General features: G+C 55.4%; 3 protein-coding genes across 4 annotated transcripts in view; all 3 read right to left on the reverse strand.

Annotated features, from left to right (window-relative positions):
* Nucleotides 1-1005: 1005 nt before the first annotated feature.
* On the reverse strand, nucleotides 1006-15192 carry LOC117073729 (zinc finger protein 212-like). Its single transcript, XM_033195007.1, is given in 7 exon segments — nucleotides 1006-1547; nucleotides 1752-4429; nucleotides 5616-5732; nucleotides 9314-9418; nucleotides 11735-11872; nucleotides 11874-12089; nucleotides 14807-15192. Coding segments are annotated over 6 exon segments (2064 nt in total). The 5' UTR covers nucleotides 15149-15192; the 3' UTR covers nucleotides 1006-1547; nucleotides 1752-3283.
* Nucleotides 13122-13739, reverse strand: LOC117073732 (60S ribosomal protein L17-like). Its single transcript, XM_033195014.1, has one exon. The coding sequence runs from the start codon at nucleotides 13704-13706 to the stop codon at nucleotides 13152-13154; it is 555 nt and encodes a 184-aa protein (XP_033050905.1). The 5' UTR covers nucleotides 13707-13739; the 3' UTR covers nucleotides 13122-13151.
* A 131-nt stretch (nucleotides 15193-15323) lies between the features above and the next one.
* The window catches only part of LOC117073730 (protein ZNF783), a 28480-nt gene continuing 21380 nt past the window's right edge, over nucleotides 15324-22423 (reverse strand). Inside the window, exons 5-7 of one of the 2 annotated variants that reach the window (XM_033195008.1) lie at nucleotides 21123-21251; nucleotides 18904-19008; nucleotides 15324-18788 (exon numbers count right to left, since the gene is read on the reverse strand). In XM_033195008.1, the coding sequence (XP_033050899.1) occupies nucleotides 17950-18788; nucleotides 18904-19008; nucleotides 21123-21251 (1073 nt within the window). In that variant the 3' untranslated portion in view covers nucleotides 15324-17949. The remainder of the gene's footprint in view (nucleotides 18789-18903; nucleotides 19009-21122; nucleotides 21252-22423) is intronic. The other variant, XM_033195009.1, reaches the window with a different exon arrangement.

Below are 22423 nucleotides of genomic sequence, written 5' to 3' on the forward strand. Positions count from 1 at the left end.
AGGACCTAAAGGACCAGAGGCTCCTCCCTGCAATAGGTGCCTCACCTTATTAAGGTGAGCAAGGCTCAGGTGTCTCAGGGTGATTTGTCTGTAGCTGGGGTTGACCATGGGAGCTGCTGTCACAAAACTGAGCTCCCTGGTGCCAACAGAAATGATGTGATTCCAAATTCAAGAGCTGTCTAGGATATGATGTATTGGTAGCCCATCTTGATAGGACCCAATGCTGTTCTTGGTTCATTTGTACACTTCTAGGACCTTTGTTAAAAAGGAATCATTGAAAGTTAGCTGGATGTGGTGGCATGTGCCTGTAATCCCAGCTACTCAGGAGGCTGAGGCAGAATTGCTTGAACCCGGGAGGTGGAAGCTGCAGTGAGCTGAAACCACGCCACAGCACTCTAGCCTAGGCGACAAACAAGACTCCATCTCAGGACAAGAAAAAAAAGAATCATTTGGCTGGGCACAGTGGCTCACTCCTATAATCGCAGCACATTGGGAGGATGAGGTGAGCAAATTGCCTGAGCCCAGGAGTTCAAGACCAGCTTGGGCAACATGGTGAAACTGAGTCTCTACCAAAAAAAAAAAAAAAAAATTAGCCCGGCATGGTGGTGTGCACCTGTAGTCCCAGCTACTCGAGAGGCTGAAGTGGGAGGATCACCTGAGCCCTGAGAGGTCAAGGGTAAAGTGAGTCGTGACTGTGCCACTCCATTCCTTGTCTCAACAAAGAAATGAATCACTTGATCTGACATTGTCAAGAATAGTAACAGTGGCTCACACGTCACCACCTAGCTAGTTATCATCCCGTATTGAGAAGAGTCATGGTGAAATTGACACATTTTTTTCCCTTGCTTAGTGAGGTAGAAAATAGGGTGTGTCTTACAATCAATGGATCTTAGATTCAGTGAAATACTGGAAATGTATTAACAACTATTATTGAAGGCAGGAAATGGTAAAGATGTGTTGTTAAAATTTGCATTATCAGATCAATGACATTAAAACTGAGAAGCTTGCATCACTTATGAAAACATTTTTCTTCATTCATTCACAAACATAGGGGATTTCCATGTGCAGGGCACAGTGCTGGACACTGAGGCGTCTGCCCTCCAGGGGTTGACACTGAGGTGTCTGCCCTCCAGGTGTTGACACTGAGGCCTGTGCCCTCCAGGCGTTGACACTGAGGCCTCTGCCCTCCAGGCGTTGACACTGAGGCCTGTGCCCTCCAGGCATTGACACTGAGGCCTCTGCCCTCCAGGCGTTGACACTGAGGCCTGTGCCCTCCAGGCGTTGACACTGAGGCCTCTGCCCTCCAGGCGTTGACACTGAGGCCTGTGCCCTCCAGGCGTTGACACTGAGGCCTGTGCCCTCCAGGCGTTGATACTGAGGCCTCTGCCCTCCAGTGCCCATCCAGGCCTTGGTCCTCCAAGCCCACCTGAACTCTGCCTTTTTTTGGGACATTGTCTTGGACTTCAGTCCCTCCAGTACTTCTCTTTAGAGCTTCAGAATGGAAGCACAGGTGAAAATCGCTGTATTTCACCACTGATCATGGGCACCTAGAGTGGAATCTCATCACTGCATCATCACAGACAGGGGAAGATGGGCACCTAGAGTGGAATCTCATCACTGCAGCATCACAGACAGGGGAAGATGGGCACCTAGAGTGGAATCTCATCACTGCAGCATCACAGACAGGGGAAGATGGGCACCTAGAGTGGAATCTCATCACTGCAGCATCACAGACAGGGGAAGATGGGCACCTAGAGTGGAATCTCATCACTGCATCAAAACAAGGTCACAGACAGGGTAAGAAGGGGGAGAGAGGAAATTTCCAATTCCTCATAAATGGTTCCTTATTTACAGAGGTTGTAAGTGATTATGTAAATCACAGAGCTTCCAATAAAAACCAACTCAAGCTACAAACATAAAGTCCAAGGGGCAGTGCCAGAGCCACCTCACTTGCCCGAGTGCTGCTCTCCAGGGCTTGCTACCATCTGCTCGTGTGCCCCTTAATGCGAGGGCAGTGATAGAGACAGCACCGGCCTCTAGTCCTAGGAAGCACACATGCACTCATGTCAAGCACTGGGGGTTTCGTGGGGAGGTGGAGGGGGACACGGGATTATCTGACAGCTGAGAATCTAGAGGATCCTGGCAGAGTCTGGGTCACAGCTAGAGCCCAGTTGTGGCTGAGATCTCCAGTAGCTGAGGGGGAACTAATGTATCAAAATGGGAGGGTCCCAAACTGGCGGGCCACCATAAGGGCCTGCCTGAAAAGCCCTAGTGATTGGCCTAAATCTTCAGACGGTGGGGGGGCCACCAGGATCTCAGGGGGCTTCTCAGCTGCTGGCAGCCCACGTCCAGGTTTCCTACCTCCCTTCTGCTCAACCTTTAGGTGCTTCTGCAACATTTACTGCAGCCCTTGCTGCCTGCTGGTGTCTGTGTGTCCTCTGCCAGGTGCCACCATTGACGTCAGATACCCCTCCCAGCCCCACAGCTAGGAACCAGGCCTCAGTCTTCTTTGTATCCCAGTGACTGGCACAGGTTGGATCCTCAGAAAGCCCCCTTTGCCTGCCTGCTCCAACAACGGCCTGAAGGCAAATACTACACCAACTGGACAGTGCCCTGTGAGAGCCAAGATGGCTGGTCCTGAGCACTGGGCCACAGCCAGCCCAGGCCCTTCTGGGACACATGTCCCACAAAGCTGCCATTCCCAGGTAATGGGGGGCAAGGGGGAGGCAGAAGTCAGTGAAAGTTTCCATGAAACATTTTACAACTCACCAAGGCTATTGGATTCGCATCTGAGGGACGCTTGGGCTCAGCGTATTAAACAGGAGGCTGGGTCTGGCCTGGACTCCGTGCAAGGCCTCCTGCTACCACTGCCCACCCTAGGAAGCACTTTAGAATCTTCACAGTCAGCATCCAGGAAACCAACAGCTATGGCTAAGGGTGAGTACCTTGGATGTCCCTTCAAAGAACTGAGTAATCACATCTCCTAACTGGAACTTTTGTCTCTGAAAATCACTCCCCTAATAGAACAAGGCAAAGCCGGCCACTCCTGCCCACCCCACCTCCCAGCCCAGGCCTTGCCCTCAGTGAGGCTCAGGTGTTTGGGACTGGCCTCTATCCCAGCCACATTCCTGCCTCCCTGCATGCCTCCCTGCCTGGGAGAACAGCCCTCCCCTGGGAAGCCATAACCATGGCCAGAATACTTCGACCTGGCCAAAAAGTGACCCCCAGGAGAGGCCGCTTGGATTTAAGGGGCACCAACTGCCCCTGTGCCCTCAGAGCCCCTTTAGGGAGCTCTCTGGGGGCTACCCACATTCTCCATCTTCACACGAGAAAAAGAACTGTCCAAGGGACTCCCCCCAAGACCTTCCTGATCACCACTGCTCCGCTGCCTGTCCCCAGGGCACCTCCTGAGGCTCAGCTCTGTACCGGTGCCCTCAAATCTGAGTGCGGCAGAAGGATCACTAGTGGTGCTCCCCCGCACTGCATCCCTGAGGCCCGTGGGCGGCTCGTCGATCGAGGCGTCCCTCTCACAAACCAGGCAAAGTGAAGAAGCATGACCAGCATGGCTGTCCTGGTGACGCATGAGCCCGGAGGGACAGGTAAAGCTCTCGCCACACCGGCTGCAAGGATAGCGCTTCTCCTGCGAGTGGCCGCACAGATGGCGCAGGAAGCCGGCTTCTGCGCAAATCGCCTGTCGCACTGGGCGCACTGGAAGGCGCGCTCGCCCGAGTGCACCCTCTGGTGCACGGTCAGGTTGGCCAGGCGCGTGAAGCGCTTGTCGCACTACGCACACTGGAAGGGGCTTCTCGCTGATGTGTGTGTGCCGATGCTCCAGCAGCGTGGACAGGCAGCTGAAGCAGCAGCCACATTGCGCGCACTGGAAGGGCCGCTCTCCCGTGTGCGTGTGTCGGTGCTCCAGCAGCGTGGGCAGGCCGCCGAAGAGCTTGGCGCACTCGGCGCGCACTCGTAGGGCTTCTCCCGATGTGCGTGCGGTAGTGGGTGTGAGCGTTGACTGGTGGACGAAGGTCTTACTGCATCTGGCGCCGGTGCAGGTGCGCTGGGCCACATGCGCCTGGCGGTGGCTGGCGGGGGTGGCCCAATGCGAGAAGCTCTTGGGACACTGAGCACGAGCGAAAGGCCGTGGGGCATGATGCGCGCACTCGTGCTGCACGCTGAGCTCCTTCCAGCCGCAGCTCTGGCCCCACTGGGAGCAAGGTGGGCATTGCTCCATGCCCCTAGCAGCTGGCTCAGCCTGGCTCGGGGGGCCTGGAGGGAGGAAGGCCACCTCTCGCTCCCTGGAGTCAGGAAGCAGACCCCCACAGGTGCTTCCCCGAGACCCCTCCTTGCCAGGCCCCCCTCCAGCAGCCCAGGCTGGCTCGTGGCCCTCGGACCCTCCCTCCAGACTCCTCTTTGCGGCCCAGACAGGTCTCTGCAGGGAAGGGACACAGAAGGGTACAGCGAGTGAGGCCTCCCTGCCACAGGCTCTGCAGCCAGGCCACCCGCCCTTGGCTCTCCTGGAGTCTGAAGCCCGGGGCTCGAGCATCACTAAAGGCCCTGCTCTAGCCTAGCCTCCTTCAGCTCCCATTATCCTCTGCTGGGTTCCACCCTGTGATGTTCCACCTAAGGCTACCCCATTCATCCACCTCTGAGCCTCGGCCCGCGGGTCCTCTCCACCCAGAACACCTCTGGCCTCCTCTTTGCCTCTCACCCAGGCTCTAAGCCCCTCTCAAGTCCCACCTCTCTGTCACGGAGCCTCCCAAGACCAATGTGGTGACATTTTCCCCGGCAGCACCTTCATCTGGGCTGCCTGTGGCCACCAAGACACCCCTTTTACTACAGTTGAAAGAACACCTTCAGCTGTTTGCACATCGTAAGCACAGGTGCTTTTAGAATACTGGCCGTCTTTTGGGTCAGATTCTGAAAGGGCTCTCTGGCTGTAGACACAACAGTGCCCCTTCCCACTGTGTACTGTGTGTTCGTCTTCTCTCTCCTGAGTGGAATCTGTGTCTCACACATTAATGAGCCCCTGCGACGCCCAGCACCATGCTGCCTACAGACGAGTTCATGAAATGAACAGGAAACATGTTCAGGAATAAAAGAATGATTTCTTTTTTTTTTTTGAGACGGAGTCTCGCTTTGTCTCCCAGGCTGGAGTGCGGTGGCCCGATCTCGGCTCACTGCAAGCTCCGCCTCCCGGGTTCAGGCCATTCTCCTGCCTCGGCCTCCCGGTAGCTGGGACTACAGGCGCCCGCCACCTCGCCCGGCTAGTTTTTTGTATTTTTTAGTGGAGACGGGGTTTCACCAGGTTAGCCAGGATGGTGTCGATCTCCTGACCTTGTGATCCGCCCGTCTCAGCCTCCCAAAGTGCTGGGATTACAGGCGTGAGCCACCGCGCCCTGCCAAAAGAATGATTTCATGCAACTGCATGGGAGGACACCACGCAGCAAGCACACAAGATTCTGCAGAGACACAGCCAAGGCTGCGCACTGCCTTCCCTCAGGAGCCTCGCACAGGAGGAGGCCCTGCTAGAGGCGCTGTGAGGCCCCCCGGGGGATGCCATGTCTCCGAAGGCCCAGGGATACAGGCCTGGGGAGACACAGCCCAGCATGCCTTACCTGAGCACAGGTGTGCCACAGTGGTCTCCTGTGGGCCCTGCTGGCTTCTCCCACTTGCCCCTTCCTCTTGCTTGATCCAGGCCGGGACTCCTGGGAGTGTTTCCAGCTGGCCTGTGTCTAAGGGAAAGAGGAAGAGGCCCCGAGGGCAGCAAGTGTCATGGGGCATCTTTCCTCTCACAGCCTCTGTTGGGACCACGACCCCAAAGAGACTCCCAACAGAACTGTAGGTACCAGCAAAGGCACAGCACATCCTGGGGATGTGTGACATGGTAGCGAGGGGAGCTTGTGAATGATGGGCTGTGAGCTGTGACGGGGATGACCAGCCATCTTTCAACGCTATCCACCCCGCTTCAACACTAACAGAGCACTTGGTGTCTTGCTGGGCATGTGGCCACCTAGACCCCAGACTTGTTGCCAGGCCTCCCTGTAAGGAGATGTGCCCTGTGGCTGGTCTGACTAATGGATGTGAGGGCGCTGCCTCCTCCAGCTACGGGATCTTTGACACTGGATTCCGCTTCTCTGTGCCTCCGTTTCTTCATCTATGATATGAGGAAACTGAGAGTTGGAATAAGCTTAAATGGGTAATGTTTATAAAGTAAACATTGCACGGTAAGTACTAAATGTCCAAGAAACCAATGTGTTTGGTTAAAGGGAAAGGCATCAACTAAAAGGAAAAGGGAAAGGGCACCCCCCCCACCCCAGCCCATCCCCTTGCTTCCTTCAACAGGGCCACGGGCATGGTCGCGGGCCATCTCGGACCACCGTAACAAGGCCTGGCCCCAGGAAAGGTGGAGCGATAGGCTGGAAGGAGCCTGGGCCTGTGAGCTGCCAAACAGCTCTGTCGGGAGGGAGACCACCCCCTGCCACGTGGAAGCTGCGGTTTTGGTTTCGTTGTTTTCTTCCGTCTCTGTTACAGCAGCCAAACACAGATCCTACAGTGCCCTCAGGTGGGTGTCCTTCAAGGACTGGGCAACCTCACCAATCTGTGCCTACCTCTAAGGCCTGTCTTAGGATCAGGGAATAGTTACTGCTCCTCTTTCTGCTCCAGGCTTGACACAGGGTAGGCACATTTTTTGTTAAATAAATGGATGAATGGAGAACATTCCAAGACAGCCATATCTAACTGCTGTCCAGTTGCCCAATGCTGCCAGATTTTATAGCCAGGGCACAGCCCACTTCTTTCTGTCATATACAAGGCACTTCTGACACAGCCACTCTGAAGACACCAGCCCAGCCCGGCTGCCACACACCAGGCTGGCTTCACAATTAACCAGGGCCCTGGAAACCGTTTCAGAGAGGAAGTTGATCAAAATGTATCAACGCGAAAAGATCCTTAAGACATATTGTTGAGTGAAAACAATAAACTGCAGAAGATATGTAGACTATATCTGTGTGTTCTTAACCCTTGTGTTTTTCTACAGTACATACAAGTATGTATATGCATGAGAAAATAGCCTGAAAGGTTATGCAGCAAAATCATAACAGTGGCTACCCTGGGAGGGGCCTGGGGTTGGGCGGGTGGCCAGCAGGAGCCGCTTAGCTTTGCCCATGACCTCCACATTGCTTAGTAAGAACGTATTCGTGTAAGAATCTATTTGCATAATCAAAACACAGACACTTTCAACGGCCAGAGGCGGGGCCAGAGTGGGTCACTTTCTGTTCAGAGGGATCTCTGAGCCTTGATCCTCAAACTAACGACACCAGAATCACAGGAGGAAAGTGTTGAAAGTTCAGTGCCCAGACCCTGCTCGGACCTAATGAATGAGCAGCCCGTTTACACTGCTTCTAGAATTCTGGCAGGAACAGCCTGCCTATGGAAACATACAACAGATAAAGCAGTCATGCACCCACACCGTCTGGGGCCTGCAGGATGTCTCGCGCCCACACTGTCTGGGGCCTGCAGGATGTCTCACGCCCACACCGTCTGGGGCCTGCAAGATGTCTCGCGCCCACACCGTCTGGGGCCTGCAGGATGTCTCGCGCCCACACCGTCTGGGACTTGCAGGATTTCTCGTGCCCACACCATCTGGGGCCTGCAGGATGTCTTATGCCCACACCGTCTGGGGCCTGCAGGATGTCTTGCGCCCACACCGACTGGGGCCTGCAGGATGTCTTGTGGCCACACCGTCTGGGACCTGCACACAAAGGGTTTAGAAGCAGCTTTTAGGAGTGAGGCCTAGTCCTGGGAGGTAAACAAAGCTCTCTCCTGGAGAAATCTGGAAAAGCTTATGGAGAGTGGAAAACAAGAAGTAACTGCTAGAATGGCAAGGACTACCTAGATTTCAGGGCAACCCTAACCCCCCTGAGCAGCCCTCATTCCTCCACCCACCACACTTCCTTGAGCTGCCGTCAGGTGCAAGCCCAGCCTCATGGCAGAGTCGTGCCTGGGGCTCTTTGGCCAGGCCCTGCCTGCTGCTTTGCATCCCCCTAGGAGCTGCTCAGCCCTGGGGACTGTGGCACCGGCCACAGCCTCTGAACATACCCCAGTCCTGCCCACACCTGCTGTGGGGGACCAGCCCAAGAGCCGGGGTAGCTGCAGTGCCTGGGCCCAGCTCCCCTCCCTGCACCACAGGGGAGGAGCTGTTGGCCAGGCTGCTGCTGTAATAGCTCTCAGTGCTGTAGTAGCTCTCACAAGAGCCACACTCCGCCCAGTTGGCCTCTCGCTCAGGGCTCCCCAGCTCAGGCTATGTGACCTGCATCCTGCCACACCCCGCCCCTTACGCAACCCTGCTTTCTCTGTGGTGCCCCCATCCCCTGCAGGTGCCTGCAAATGCCACTTTTAGCCTTGGACCTACATGCCAGCCACTCAGTACCCTTGTCAACTCCCACCTTCTTCCCCACTCTAGGCTCACTGTGACTTAATTTACCTATTCAAAGAGTCTGCTTCACAGGGGAGCCTTCCTCCCCAAATCTAAGAATCTAGAAAGCAAGGAGCAGTGTCTTGGCATGACCCGCTGTGTTCTGAGCAACCAGCTCCAGGGTTCCTGTCCTTCAGCCAGAACAGTCCCACCATCCCCCATGTTATATGATTCTGGTTGTCACTGGAATAAAGCGTTCTCGCCTTAAAAAAATGAAAAATAAAAAATAAAAAACTGCATTCTGATCCAATGCTATTATTTGAAAAATGGAGAAAACTGAGCTCCTATTCTGGTTCACCATTCATTTAATAATTATTTATTATTTATAATCCCAGTACATGCCAGGCACTGTGTAAGGTGCCGGAGGAGGGGGATATTACGGCAAGACTCAGTCCCTTCACCCAAGGAGAGGAAGCAGGAATTAGGCTGCAAAGCGAGGAGGACCCGCACGCAGGCACCAAGGGCCCTGGGAGCAGACGCAGCATCAGGGCAGGTCTCACGGAGGCCACCAGCCTGTTGCTCCTCCCGGGACCCTGCACGCACCACGACAGCCTGCCTCAGGTTCCCTGGTATCTGCTATGCCCTCTGCCCTTCCCCTCAAGCCTCCAGAGCGGTCTCAGGCCAAGTGACGGCTCCAAAGGGACATGGAATGTGGGAAATGGCCCAGGTCCTCTGGGTGTCAGAACACCCAGGTCTGGCCCTGACCGCCAGCTGTGAGGCCCAGCAGTTCACTTCCCCCCACCTCTGCCTCTGTTTCGCCAGGGGGGCCTCCTGACACCAGATGCCCTTACCAGATGCACGTAGAGAGGTCCAGGTCCGCCCACACCCTAAGGGACTCACCAGGGCCCGGGCTCTGGCCCCTCTCTGCACTGGGCAGGCTGCAGCTGCCTGCCTGGTGTCCTTTCTCCACTGGCGCCAGAAGATCTGGCTTGGTGGTGGCCCGGCCTGTAGGGAGGAAAAAGGCAGTGGCAGGGCTGTCCTCTGCAGACCTAGAAAGGAGGGTTTTCTGCCAGGCTTGGAGCAGGACTCACTCCCTCTTCAAGGCATGTGTTGAGGGGCATGGAGAGTAGGGTGGGCAAAGCCTCTCAGTTTTCGTGGACTAGAAGTAAGTGCCATGAGACCAAGAGAAAGGGTTCCCATCCATTGCCCACACAGACAAGTCACCTAGTCCAGACAGACGAGGAAACTCAGGCCCAAAAATGGGGCTGGCCATTCCTGGCAGTCAGGCTCAGGCTTCCTGCTGCCCTTCCTTCCACATGCTTCTCCTTCCCCGCCTGAGGCCAGACAGCCTCGTCACCCTGCCTCCCACAGCACACTGGGACCCTCTTCTGAAGGAGGAACCTCTACAGCCAGGCAAAGAGAGGGAAGGCACTGTGTTCTGGGCCTCAGCCTCCCAACAAGGGGAGAGAGTGGACAAAAAGCCAACTGCTCACCTGCCCAAAGCAGTGAGAATTCCAGGTGCATGCAGGGGAGCTTGGGAGTAGGGTAGCTACAAAAACCCATGTCTGATCAAGTCTCACATGAAGACACACACCTGCCTGAAGGACCGAACTTCCCAGGGCTGGCCCTCGTTTTCTGGACCTGGGACATCTTTAAAAGTAGGCCAGGGCCTGGCGCGGTGGCTCACGCCTGTAATCCTGGCACTTTGGGAGGCCAAGGCGGGCAGATCACGAGGTCAGGAGATCGAGACCATCCTGGCTAACACAGTGAAACCCTGTCTGTACTAAAAATGCAAAAAATTAGCTGGGCGTGGCGGCGGGCGCCTGTAGTCCCAGCTACTTGAGAGGCTGAGGCAGGAGAATGGCGTGAACCCGGGAAGCGGAGTTTGCAGTGAGCTGAGATCTCGCCACTGCACTTCAACCTGGGCGACTGAGCAAGACTCTGCCTCAAAAAAACAAAAAAAAGCAGGCCTGGCCGAGCATGGTGGCTCACGCAGCACGTTGGGAGGCCAAGGCGGGCGGAACACCTGAGGTTGGGAGGTCGTGGCCAGCCTGACCAACATATATAAACCCCATCTCCACTAAAAATACGAAATGAGCCGGGCCTAGTGGTACATGCCTGTAATCCCAGCTACTCGGGAGGCTGAGGCAGGAGAATCACTTGAACCTGGGAGGCGGAGGTTGTGGTGAGCTAAGATCACACCATTGCACTACAGCCTGAGCAACAAGAAGGAAACTCCATCTCAAAAAAAAAAAAAGCAGGCCTACAGTCCATCCGTCTTTGCTCAGCAGGAATCACCTGAGAACTCAGTGTGCACAGTGCAGCTTGGGAGTCCTAGGGATGCAGATGTAAACCAGGGGAGGCCCCAGCTCCCCAGGAGCAGACAGGCTGGCAAGCCACAGGTGTGCACGCAGGAGCAGCCTCTGGCACCATGCAAAGGGCAGGACAGCAAGGAGCAGATTCCAGTTCACTTACTCCATGAGACCTGGGGCAAGTCACATAACCTCTGCATTTCATCACATAAAACCTCAAAATGAGAATGACGGATACCTTCTACCTGCCTGAAGACAGAGGGCTGAACAAATGATCTCTACATGCTTCCTGCTCTCAGATTCAGAAGTCTCGTGTGATTGAGTAAAGGAGTAAAACCAAGGTGTGGAGGCCCCCAGAGACCAGCCTCTTACCCAGGGAGCTCAGGGTCTCGCAGCTCCCCTTCACAACACGTTTGTAGAGCTCCTTCTATGAGTCCTCCAGGCCGCCACCCTGCTGCTCTGAGAAATACCCGACCGTGTCTTCAGGAGTCACGGGCACCTGGAAGTACAGGTTGCCTGCACCAACCATGAGTAACAACCATTTCAGGGAGCAGCCAAAACCAACTCCAGTCTCCTCTCCCTTCCCCCGAAGCAGTGGGCATCGCAGGCCAAACTACTAAGCAAATGCAAACTCAACTCCATCACAACGCCTTCGGCTAAAGGGCAGAACCAGTGACTAATGGGATTCATGATCGGGACTCCTGGGTTCTCTTCCCCTCTCCCAGGCACACATATCTCCTACTTGTACCAGTCCTCACTCTTAGAGATCATGTACAACCACTGCTGCACAACCATGTCTCTCCCAACAAACCCCATTCCATCTTCCAAAGCAGACATTTTTCTGTGTCACAATTTCTTCTGACATTTTTCAAGCCCTTGAAAGTCAACTGGTGACTGCCTTGGATGCCCAGAGGTCAGGCTTTGGGAGCCAAGGGGCTCCCTCCGCTATGCATATGGTGACCCTACAGAATCCAGGCAGGGCCTCTCCACCCACACCCAGCTCCTATACCTTGGGGGCCTCCCCCTTGCTGCCCAGGGGCAGCCGCAGGATCCAGAAGTTTCTGTTGCACAGCAGGTTCTCCAGCTGCCTCTGCAGCAGCCCATACTTCTGCAGCAGAGTCCCCAACATGGCCCACTTGCCCTCCAGCCTGAGCAACAGTTTGGTTCCCAAACTTCACAGCCACCTTCTCGCAGTCAGCCAGCTTCTTCTCGGCTGTCCGTGTGCGTCCCTCTAGGCTCTGTAGCCAGGCAGCCTGGGGTTCCATCTTCTCCACCACCTGAACAGCAGCCACCATAGCCAGAAGGTAGACCTCTGCAGATCGGATCTGGGCCTCTCCCTGGAGGTCAGTCTGCATATACCAGTCCTGTAACCAGACACAAGTTGGTGAGTCAGCCACCAGAAGGACAGCAGCCCAGAGCCGTTATCAGACACAGGAAGGTCAGGATTCTCCAGAATGGGGGAGACGTCTTCTGAATGCCAGAGGGCCTTACTGGTCAGACCCGCAAACAGACCCCACCTAATAGTCAAAGAGCAGACACTGGACCCCACAAAGCCCCCATGAGAAGAATCCTGAACCAAGACTCAGGGGCAATGGAAAATGACATAACCAACATTACTATCATAAATGAATAGAGTGGATCCCAGCTCTACCACTCACTGCCTCTATTAGCTCAGCCCATTACTCAACCAACTAGGGAACATGGCCAGAAGCAGGAGCCAAGAAATGGTGAGAAGCCCAAGTCCAGAACACCTGCCAGGGGACCTGGGGTCCAATGCACACCTAAGCAGCAATCTGAGTCCTCAACTTCTTCTAGAACAAGTCCACACACCTTAGTGGGCTCAAGGGGAGAAAGGCCTGTTGTTCTGCCTTGGCGATCTCTAAGGCCCATCCACCCTGACATCTACTGGTGTGACTTCCTGCCCTGCCTGATACCACATCCCCATGATCCAGGTGCCTTGTCAACCAGCCCCAGGAACGTCTCCACCCTCCTAGCTGCCAGGCAACAGGGGCCAGAGAAAGTTGAAAGCAGAAAAGAAAAGAACAAGGAAACATGACAAGGAATACCCTGTTCACAGGAGGCGGAAAATGTATTGTGTATTGCTGGAAATAAAATTTTAAATCCAGGAATGCCTCAGTGGGGAACAGTTGAGGTATAAAGGGAGCACTCCTGGAAATGGAACTCACCTAGAACTTGACTCAGTGCCTCTCCTGCCATCTGAATCCTGCACAACCTGAGGTCAAGCCGCATAACTTATCCAAGGTTCTATGTCCTCACTCACAGGGATATCCTAACTTCCTTCACTCCTAAGGTGTCTGTGTGGATGACACACACTGAAGATATGAAAAAGCACTCAGGGTGTATGACATTAGCACGTTATATGCTTTTTTTTTTTCCTTTAAATTGCATTTATTTTAATGCTGAATTTACTCCCGTGCCATAAGTTTTTGTTTCTTCAGTTTCTTCTGGGATATCTTTTTCTTCTGGGCAACCTCCTCTTCTGGTTTAGGAACAATCTGTTCCTTTTCAGTAAGGATCATCTCAATGTGGCAGGGAGAGCTCATGTATGGGTTAATCCGACCATGAGCTCTGTAGGTCCGTCGGCGCATTTTAGGTGCTTTGTTCACTTGGATATGCTCGATGACCAGAGAATCTACATCTAAACCCTTAAGTTCAGCATTACTCTCTGCGTTTTTAAGCATGTGCAGCAAAAATTCAGCACTCTTTTTGGGCCATCGACCTTGTGTCCAGCCCCACTGCTTGGCCTGGGCACACCTGCCAACTCCACCATTGTAACGTCGGAATGGTACGCACTGTTTCTGTAAAGTGACATCTTTCAGATACTTCGTGGCTTTTTGAATATGCATACCCTTGATGGCCTGGGCAGTTTCACGAGTGTTCTTAAAGTGAACACGAAGATTGGAACCTCTTGATTTGCATGATTTTGTGGGGTTCTCCGGGTCAAGTGAATAGCGAACCATTTTCACAGATTACCTCAGGCCGCTTAGGGAAAGAGAGCACGTTATATTCTTAAAAACAAATATAAAGGCTATGGACCAGCGATCTGAATGTGTTAAGAACCAGAGACTGATTAATCTAATTCTGTGCAACTGAGTTTCTCAGAGACCTCTCCAATAAACATACTCAGCAAAGTGTCCCACACATACAAGTACCAGACACCAGATACCTGGCCTTTTCCTTCCTCTCACACCATAGCTCGCCATCCTCAAGTCTGGCCTCTGTCTGATACAATGAAGTGGAGCCCAGAGGAGGCAGCACCGTCTTCAAATTAGGGGCTAACATCCTCACCTCCCTGCAATGCCCCGCCACAAATGTGCCACCCAGGAATGGATCCAAAACCACTGCAAAGCTATTTATACTAGGAGATGGCCCCTCTACCTTTAAAGACCTATGAAAATCTCAGCAGTTCTTATGCAGGCCAGCAATGGCCTAGGTCAAGCCTGAGCCTGAAGCCCCTAACCAAAAGTCCTCACAATGCAGATCCCTTCAGCAGCAGCCAGAAGGACTTGTCAGGGAATTTTGGAAAGAGTGGGCAGGCATCAGAATCCTCCTGACTGGAATCAGAGCTCAAGTCTAGAGTTCACCTCACAGTCAGGAGCCAGACTCTGGCTTCACCAGACTGCAGCGGACATCCCTCCCCAGGCCATGGCATTGGTCTCAGCTTGGCAGGAGGGGTGGATCTTTGAGATGGTCGACTGGGGGGTGGGGCGGGGTGGGGGCAAGTGCCAAAAGGCGGGTCCTGAAAGAGGAACCTTGGAGAGTCTGGAATGAAGATGTCCACAGTCCACCGTGCTCTCAGAGCTGGGTCCAGTGGATATCAGGGCAGGAGGGACCTCCAAATCTTGTGTTTAGGGCCATTCGCCTTATTCTACAGGCAAGGAAATGAAGAGCGAGAAGGGAGTTTATCGTGTGGCCTTAGGAGTCCTTGTCCTCCTCCTGCCACCCAGGCTGAGCCCTCCCCAGTTCAGGAGGTGGCAGGGGATGGAGGGGTTGGGACATCCTCCTGGCGAATTCAGGACTCGGCTCCACGTCCCCACGCCTCCATGAGAGTCGCCTCTACCGGAGGCGCAGCCGCCTCGGCCATGGCCCTGTGCTGGCCTGCCTGGGCAGGGAGTCGCTGCTGCCATTGTACATGGCCCCACACAAGCCTGGCTGCACAGTTCTCTCCGCAGACGGCGTCAGCCCTGCTTTCCCCGCACGGATCGAGCTCGCGGGGCCACCGGGACACGGTACACACGGAGAACGTGCCCGGGAGGCAGCTGTGCCCCAGGCCCAGCGAACTGCGACCCGATGGGCCCCGCGTGGGCCCCGCCCCGCATCCCGAAGCCAGATCCCGGTTGGCCAGTGCTGGAGGCTCTGCCCCCGCTTGGCTGGCACCTGCGACCCAGTGCCGGCTTTTCATTGGCCAGCCCGGGAGGCCCCGCCCTCACAGCGTGCTCCGAGGTTTTGTCCGTGCCCGACAGGTGTGAGCGCCCGCCCCAGGCTGGTGCCCAACAGCCCGCATGTATCGCCAGCTGCCACTGCCCCGCACGGTCACTCACCTCCCAGAGAGCAGAAACCAGATCACGCGCACGCACTCGTTCATGTCAACAAGTTTATTGAGCACCAATTAGGGCAAGGGACTACCACCTTCACAGTTTTCTTGGGCTTATTAACGTCGTAGCCCACCCGTTTACTTCACAAATGAGGAAGACGAGGACCCTGCTGGGGGAGTTTGGAGCCCAACCAGGGCTCCCATCAAGTCTGGGGCACCCTCAGTTCCTGCACCACAAAGCTTCGGTTGACTCGTTTCAATGTAAAGAACGTTACTTAAACACGTCCGAGTGCTAGGCAAACTCACAAGACCTACCTCAAAGTTGCGCACATTGCTATGAAAATAAGAAAAAAGGAGAATCAGCACCTTCTGATACTTACGCAGGGGCATTTGGCATTAGAAAAATAAGCCCAGAAACTGGGCAAAATTCTTAGCCTGAGGCATCCCCAGAACACCTGAGACTAGCTCCTGCAGCTGAGGGTTAAACTCGCGCCCCTGCACTTGCACACATCCTGTCTGAGCTCTTGCTGACAGCCTGTCTCTGATTTGTGAAGCTCCTGGCAAGGGTTGGGGGACCCCAAAGCAAACATGCAGGATCCACAGCACAGAAGGGCGGTGCCTCTTCCCAAACCCAAGGGAGCCTGGCCAAACTGTCACTGACTTGTATACTCACCCTCCTCCCAGAGATGACAGCAATGCTACCACTGGCCCCCAACTCTGCTCAAGACTTTGGAAGTAGTGTGAGGGTCAGAAGGGCAAGGAAATGGCACATCCAGGAACCAAAGCCCCCAGAAGCAGCCCTGAAGGGCGGCCACTTCTCAGTGCCAGACAAGGCGGTAAAAAACAAGGTTAGCTGGGGTCCCATCACTCCAGCTTCAGAGTCACCCACACCAAGGCTGCTCTACAGACAGCACCTGCAGTGGTGTGATGGGATATCAGAAGCCAGCTGACCTCCAGACTTCTCCATGAGGCCTGATATTATTGCCTGAACTTCTACAGTCTGAATCTCATGTTTTGGTAGGAATTTGTTCACCGAAATACAAAGGACTCCTGGGGAACAAAGCCCCGTGGGCGAGTCTTTCACTGAACCCAGGGGAGCTGCCACGACTCACTCTACAAGATCAAGGTCCTTCCTGAGGGATTCTGACAGGGAAAAAAAGGCTGGAATGAGTAGAAAGGAGGCCCTGAATTTGAAAGGAAGCACAAAGCTAGGCTTCATATTTGTCCCAGTGCCTCTTAATTTGATCCTGACAACTCTGAGGTAGGACACACTGGGGCCATGACCCCCTTTGACAGAAGAGGAACATGAGACTAGCCGTGACTGAAGGATTCCCCCAGATCTCCTGGCCCAACTCTGCCCCAGATCCCGAAGTGCTCAAGGGATACCTCCTTTGAGAGACGGCCTCCCCTTTAATGTGAACAGCAGGCCTGGAGGCCCAGGGTAGAGGTGGCCCTCAGCCAGACCAAGGGCCTCCTCTAGGGGAGGGGCTTCCTAGGCTCTCTCCGCACTGCCCCTCAGGGTGCTTTCTGGGGTCCAGTCACTGGATCTTACACACCCACGAACACTGAGCTCTTGGGGAGAAGTGTCTCCCACTCCAGGCTTCGGTTTCCCCTCCCAGCTGACAGACAAAAGTAAATAATGGATGTGCCTATCCTGTGGGGTAAGGACTAGGAATACTAGGAGTCACTCTGGGCCAAGAAACACACACCTAGGGAGACACTGTGCTTCCGAGACGGCAGCCAAGACATCCCCGTCAAAACCCACCGGCTGGGCCAGGAGTGGGGGCTCACGCCTGTAATCCCAGCACTTCAGGAGGCCGAGGCAGGCGGGTCACCTGAGGTCAGGAGTTCGAGACCAGTCTGGATAACATGATGAAACCCCGTCTCTACTAAAAATGCAAAAATTAGCCAGCAGTGGTGGCACACCTCTGTAATCCCAGCTACTCAGAAAGCTGAAACAGGAGAATCACTTGAACCCGAGAGGCAGAGGTTGCAGTGAGCAACCTCTGGAGATTGCACCATTGCGCTCCAGCCTGGGCAACAAGAGTGAAACTCCATCTTAAAAAAAAAAAAAAAGACCCACAAGCTGGTGGAGGTAGTTCCCCTTCCAGTTCTGCGAGCCCCACATGGAAAAGCCGGCTCTTTCCACTTTGCAAAAGGCGAAGTTCCATTAGCAACTACACACATTTACAAAAGCACTTGAGTCTCTATAACAAGGGAAAAAAAGTTTCAAAATAGCAAAGTAGAAAACTTTCCAGGACCCTTTCTTCAGGCCAACCATCCACTCCCCTGTCTCATGGTGACAGCAGGCAGGAGACCTCTGCACAGAACAAAAATCCCAGGTCCCTGATGTCTCTATCGCCCCCACACTGGAAGGCCATGATCTCTGGTCCTCTTGGCTGTGGTACCTACCAGAGGCCCCATCAAAAATAAGGCATCCCTTAAGCCTTAAGGAATCTTTTACAAGTCAGGAATGCAGAAAAGGCAGCAAAGAGTGCAAACAGGAAACAGAAGGCACCCGGTCACACACACTGCCACCAGAAGGGCGGTGGGCTTCCCATTTGAATGGGTAAAAACAACAAACCTCTCTCCATCCCAGGAAGAGGAGGAACCCGTGTCAGGCACAAGGGAGAGGCCCTGCCAGGAGTCCCCTGTGGCCTACTGCCTGGTCAGCCCTCTTCCGTGCGGCTGGGCCAGGGCAGCGGGGGGCTCCCGTGGCGGGCAGGGGCGGCAGGCAAGTGTGGGCCAGCCTGGCCTCGGGCGTGGGTCTGCATGTGCACAGCCAGGTGGTGGTTCCGGTTGAAGGTCCGGCCACACTGGGGGCACTGGTAAGGCCGCTCACCAGTGTGGATGCGCTGGTGCCGGAAGAGGTCCGAGGGCCTGCGGAAGGCCTTGCCGCAGTAGGGGCAGGCGGGCCAGCCCTGGCCACTGCCAGTGTGCAGGCGCTGGTGCAGCAGCAGGCTCTTGCGCTGCTGGAAGAAGCGCAGGCACTCGCTGCAGTGGTACATCTTGCTGGCCGCAGGCCGCCGCCCCACCAATGCACGGCCCCCCGCCACAGAGTGGCGGCCCTCAGGCTCCTCAGGGAGCCAGCGGATGACAGGGCCAGGCACCACCACCTCCCCCGGCTCCAGCGTGGTCTGGCTGTCCCCGCAGGTGGTAGGCGAGCGGCCGGTGGCCTCCCGCCGCCCCTCCTCCACGTGGGTCCGCTGATGAATCGTCAGGTTGATCTTCAGGCGGAAGCTCTGCCCGCAGTCGGGGCAGGTGAATGCCCGCTGCCGCCGGCGGGAGAGGACTCGGGGCGTCTCCCCGCCCACCCCCGGTGGCCGTGGCTCCCCTGCCCGCACCCTGGGCACGCCCTGGGCCTGATGACGGCTGGGGCCCCCAGGCCTGTTCCTGGGCCCTGGGGGGATTCTGCATTCGGTCTGGCCTCGGGACACCCCCAGAAAGAGCCGCTCAGGCGTCATCTCATCTTCAGACTGTGCCTCTGTCTTGATGGCCACACCACCACCTGGCAAAAGGAGTCTACGTTGGTTTCCAAGTGGACCTCACCACCCTGTCCCCCAGGTCACTCTGCCCAGTCTTGGCTTCCAGCTTCAGCCGCCCTCTCTCCCCACAGTGCTCACCGCACATTGCAGGGGTCCTGCTCACTGAGCCCCGCCACACAGGCACTGCCTCGCACGGCCACTCAGTCCTCATTGTTGTCATCAGCCTCATTCCTGGAGGCCAAGCTAAGGATGTCAGGGGTGGGGAGATCAAGCTGCAAGGCCAGGAGCCAGGGAGCCCGGAGGTCAGGGGTCAGCTGGCGTGGGACACAGAAGCAGAGACCCTGGGCACAGCAGAGAGGGTGGCAGGACCCCACCCCCAAGAGTTCTAGTGACACCAGTTACCATCTGTGAAAGACAATGAGCCCCAGCGGCCCTCGCTGCCCCCAGACCACCCTAAGAGGCCTCTGCGGACTAGGGGTGGTGAGTGCTGCACCCATGCTCAGCTGCTCATCCACATGACAAATCCGCACAGAGCATCCATGACCTGCCTGCCACTACACTCACTGGTGACAGGAGGCGCTAGGACCTGAGATTCTTGCCTGGGTCTGTGTGAGTCTCACTCAACTTCCAGGTTGGGTGGAGCCAAGGAGCTGCTGAACAGCAGTGACAAGGACAACCAAGGCAGTGGTAGGTGGTCACAGCAATGTGCTGGAGACCTGAGACCCCAGGTCTCAGCACCCAGCTCTCAGGGGTCCCTAATGTGAGGGAGGAAGGGTCCTGGCACCACACCCTCTCAGGGAAGCAGAGTCTCTGGGCAGAGGGACACAGACTGTTGACATGGGGGCTAGGAGCCCGGCCACGCCAAGACCACATGAACAGCTTTTCCATCATCATCAGACCACATGCCTGGGATCTGATGCCTGGGTTTTCATGCAGTGCCTTTCCAGCCAGGCCAGACCAGACCACAATGGGGAAAGACCAGGAAGGACCCCAGACTGATCTGGGTCCCCACAGTCCCCAGGGAGATAGCAGCTGGAGAGGGAGGGAGGGAACCCTCAGGAGGAAGCCCCTCACCATGTCCCACCACCCAACCCCAACCCCACCCCACTCCCAAAAGGCCCCCACGCTCCTGTGGGGCTCTGCTGCAGCCACAGGTGCCTCCGCCCTTCTTCCCCTGGCCCCATGCCTGGCAGGATGTCCCTGGTGGAGGAGTTTGGAGACTCCCCATCTAGACTCTCCTTTCGACTTAATCAAGGATAAAATGCTGGTGCTGGCTGGGGGCAGTGTGAGAAAGACTCCGCAAGGGCCTCTCCCAACACCAGCTGCAGGACACCCACGGCTTGCAGCGTGCATAGTCATCTCCCTAGCAGCCCTGGGCATACGCAAGTCCCTGCCAGGGACAGGAGGCCTAGGGCTTCTCTCCGGAGGGCTTCAGAGGTGGGACAAGAGTTACGAAGGCCACGTCCCCAACACTCCTGCAGGCCAGTGCTAATGACCTGTCCCTCAGCATCTGTCACCCTGATGAGCCTCAAAAGAACAGAGGGTTGGGAGGCTCCAGGACACCGTTCCAGGTCTGCAATGGGGCAGGAACACTGCTTTCCTGCCTAAGAGGGCCCCATCTCCCCAACTCCATGAGCAGAGCCCAGACTTACACACTGGCTGGAAAGAGAAACCCAGGGAATGGAGGAAGATCCAGTGGGGAAGACACCCAGAAATCACCGCAGAGAAAGCAACCAGAGACTGCAAGTCGGGCCAGCGGCAGAACCAGGCGGAGGAGCCAGCCCCGCAGAGGAACACTCAACAGAGAACAGAGCTCTGGACTGTTTGCCAAGTGTTCTGCTAAATGGCCTGATACATATTTTTGTGAAAGGACAGGCAGGGACTGCCTTTAAATAAAAGCAGATAAAGAAGTCTGGAAGGATGGCTAAAGCCAGAGCTCCCAGCAGGTCTTCAGAAAGAGGGCGTTTACTGAGAAACACCACGCTGGCACTGCGCTAGGCACAGGATACACACTGCCCTGTGGATGGGACCCTCATAAGAACCCTAGGGAGGCACAACACACCCATCTACCCCCTCCCCTCACTCTGCTGGACCCGTGTGCCCAGGCCCCCAGCACGTGGAGAAACCCACCCGTCTATACAGACTGTTTTCTCATGCTGAAAATGCCAAAACCTACCTTCTTTCAGGCCTGTCTCAGGGGCCCCTTTCCCAGAAAGCCTGTCCAACCCAGCCCAACTAGTCTCCCAGCCATCTCTCCCAGCCCCACGCTTCCAGTGCTTTTCCTCAGCACCGTCGCGTGGTAACCGCGTGCTGCCTCGGGACACTGTTCATCCTGCCGCCTCGCTGTTCTCACTCACCTGCTCCTGGCCCGACTGGGGCCGCTCTCACCTCTGAGTCCTGCTGCTGCTTGGGGGCCTGCCCTTCTTTCAGCTCCTCCTGGGCAGGGCTGAGTGGGCTGGTGAGGTGCTCTGGATATGGAGGGAGGCCTGGAGAATGCAAATCAGTGACACTGAGCACAACACGGAGGTCTCCTGCCCAGATGACCAGGGACCCTCTGGGGAAAGGCAGAGTCACTGGGATCCTGGGGCCTCAGCTGCAGCACAGGGCATGACAGTGAGGTGGACCCCACCGAATACCTGGCAGCTAGATTCCAGTCTAAAGCCTCATGTCCCAGAGAAGGAAACTGCAGCACAGGAATTCAGCAGACAGGAATTCGTGGTAATGATCACCAGGCAGGTCATGACAGACTCCGGCATTTTAAGGCAGGAAAGAGAAACACCATGCCTGTCCCAGCAGCCAATGGGGTGGCCACCACCTCCCACGCTCGGGCCTCCTCCTCCTCCTCCAAGCTGCTCTTACGACATAAGGGACCCAAGGCAGGGCAGAAACACAACTGAAGACATGGCGTTAGGAGCATCAAGGTTTCCCCCTCAGAAGTCTTCTTTCAAAATAACTCCATCCCTACACCTACTTCTTAGAACCGAGTCCATTCACGTTTAATCAGCGCCCGCCTCCCAGAGTGATCGTAACCAACCCAGCTGTCAGCAAGACTTTCAAACGGTAAAGCCCCGAAATGAGCACGTGTCCTCTCACACAAGAAATGAAACTCTGATTTTTTTTTTTTCTTTTTTGAGGCGGAGTCTCACTCTGCTGCCCAGGCTGGAGTGCAGTGGCGTGATCTCGGCTCACTGCAAGCTCCGCCTCCCGGGTTCAAGCAATTCTCTGCCTCAGCCTCCCGAGTAGCAGGGACTACAGGCGCCCGCCACCATGCCCGGCTAATTTTTGTATTTTTTTAGTAGAGACGGGGTTCCACCATCTTGGCCAGGCTGGTCTTGAACTCCTGACCTCGTGATGCATCCTCTCGGCCTCCCAAAGTGCTGGGATTACAAGAGTGAGCTACTGCGCCCAGCTGAAGCTCTGATTTTTTAAGCAAAAAAAGATGATGAGAAAAAAACTATGATGAGCAAAAGGCTGACAGTAAGAGAGCTGACAGAATGCTATCATCAGAGATGAAATCAGCAAATGGCTCACATCGTTTGTCCACTTGATGCTAAGAGGAATTTGAAATTGGATGGGCATCAGATCAGAAGGGAACAGACAAGAAACCCAGAATCATGGGAAAAGTGGCTCTACCTCCAAACCTGAGTTTGAATTTACC

The sequence above is a fragment of the Trachypithecus francoisi genome, unplaced genomic scaffold, assembly GCF_009764315.1.
Source record: "Trachypithecus francoisi isolate TF-2019V2 unplaced genomic scaffold, Tfra_2.0 Lachesis_group4, whole genome shotgun sequence".
Lineage (NCBI taxonomy): Eukaryota > Metazoa > Chordata > Mammalia > Primates > Cercopithecidae > Trachypithecus > Trachypithecus francoisi.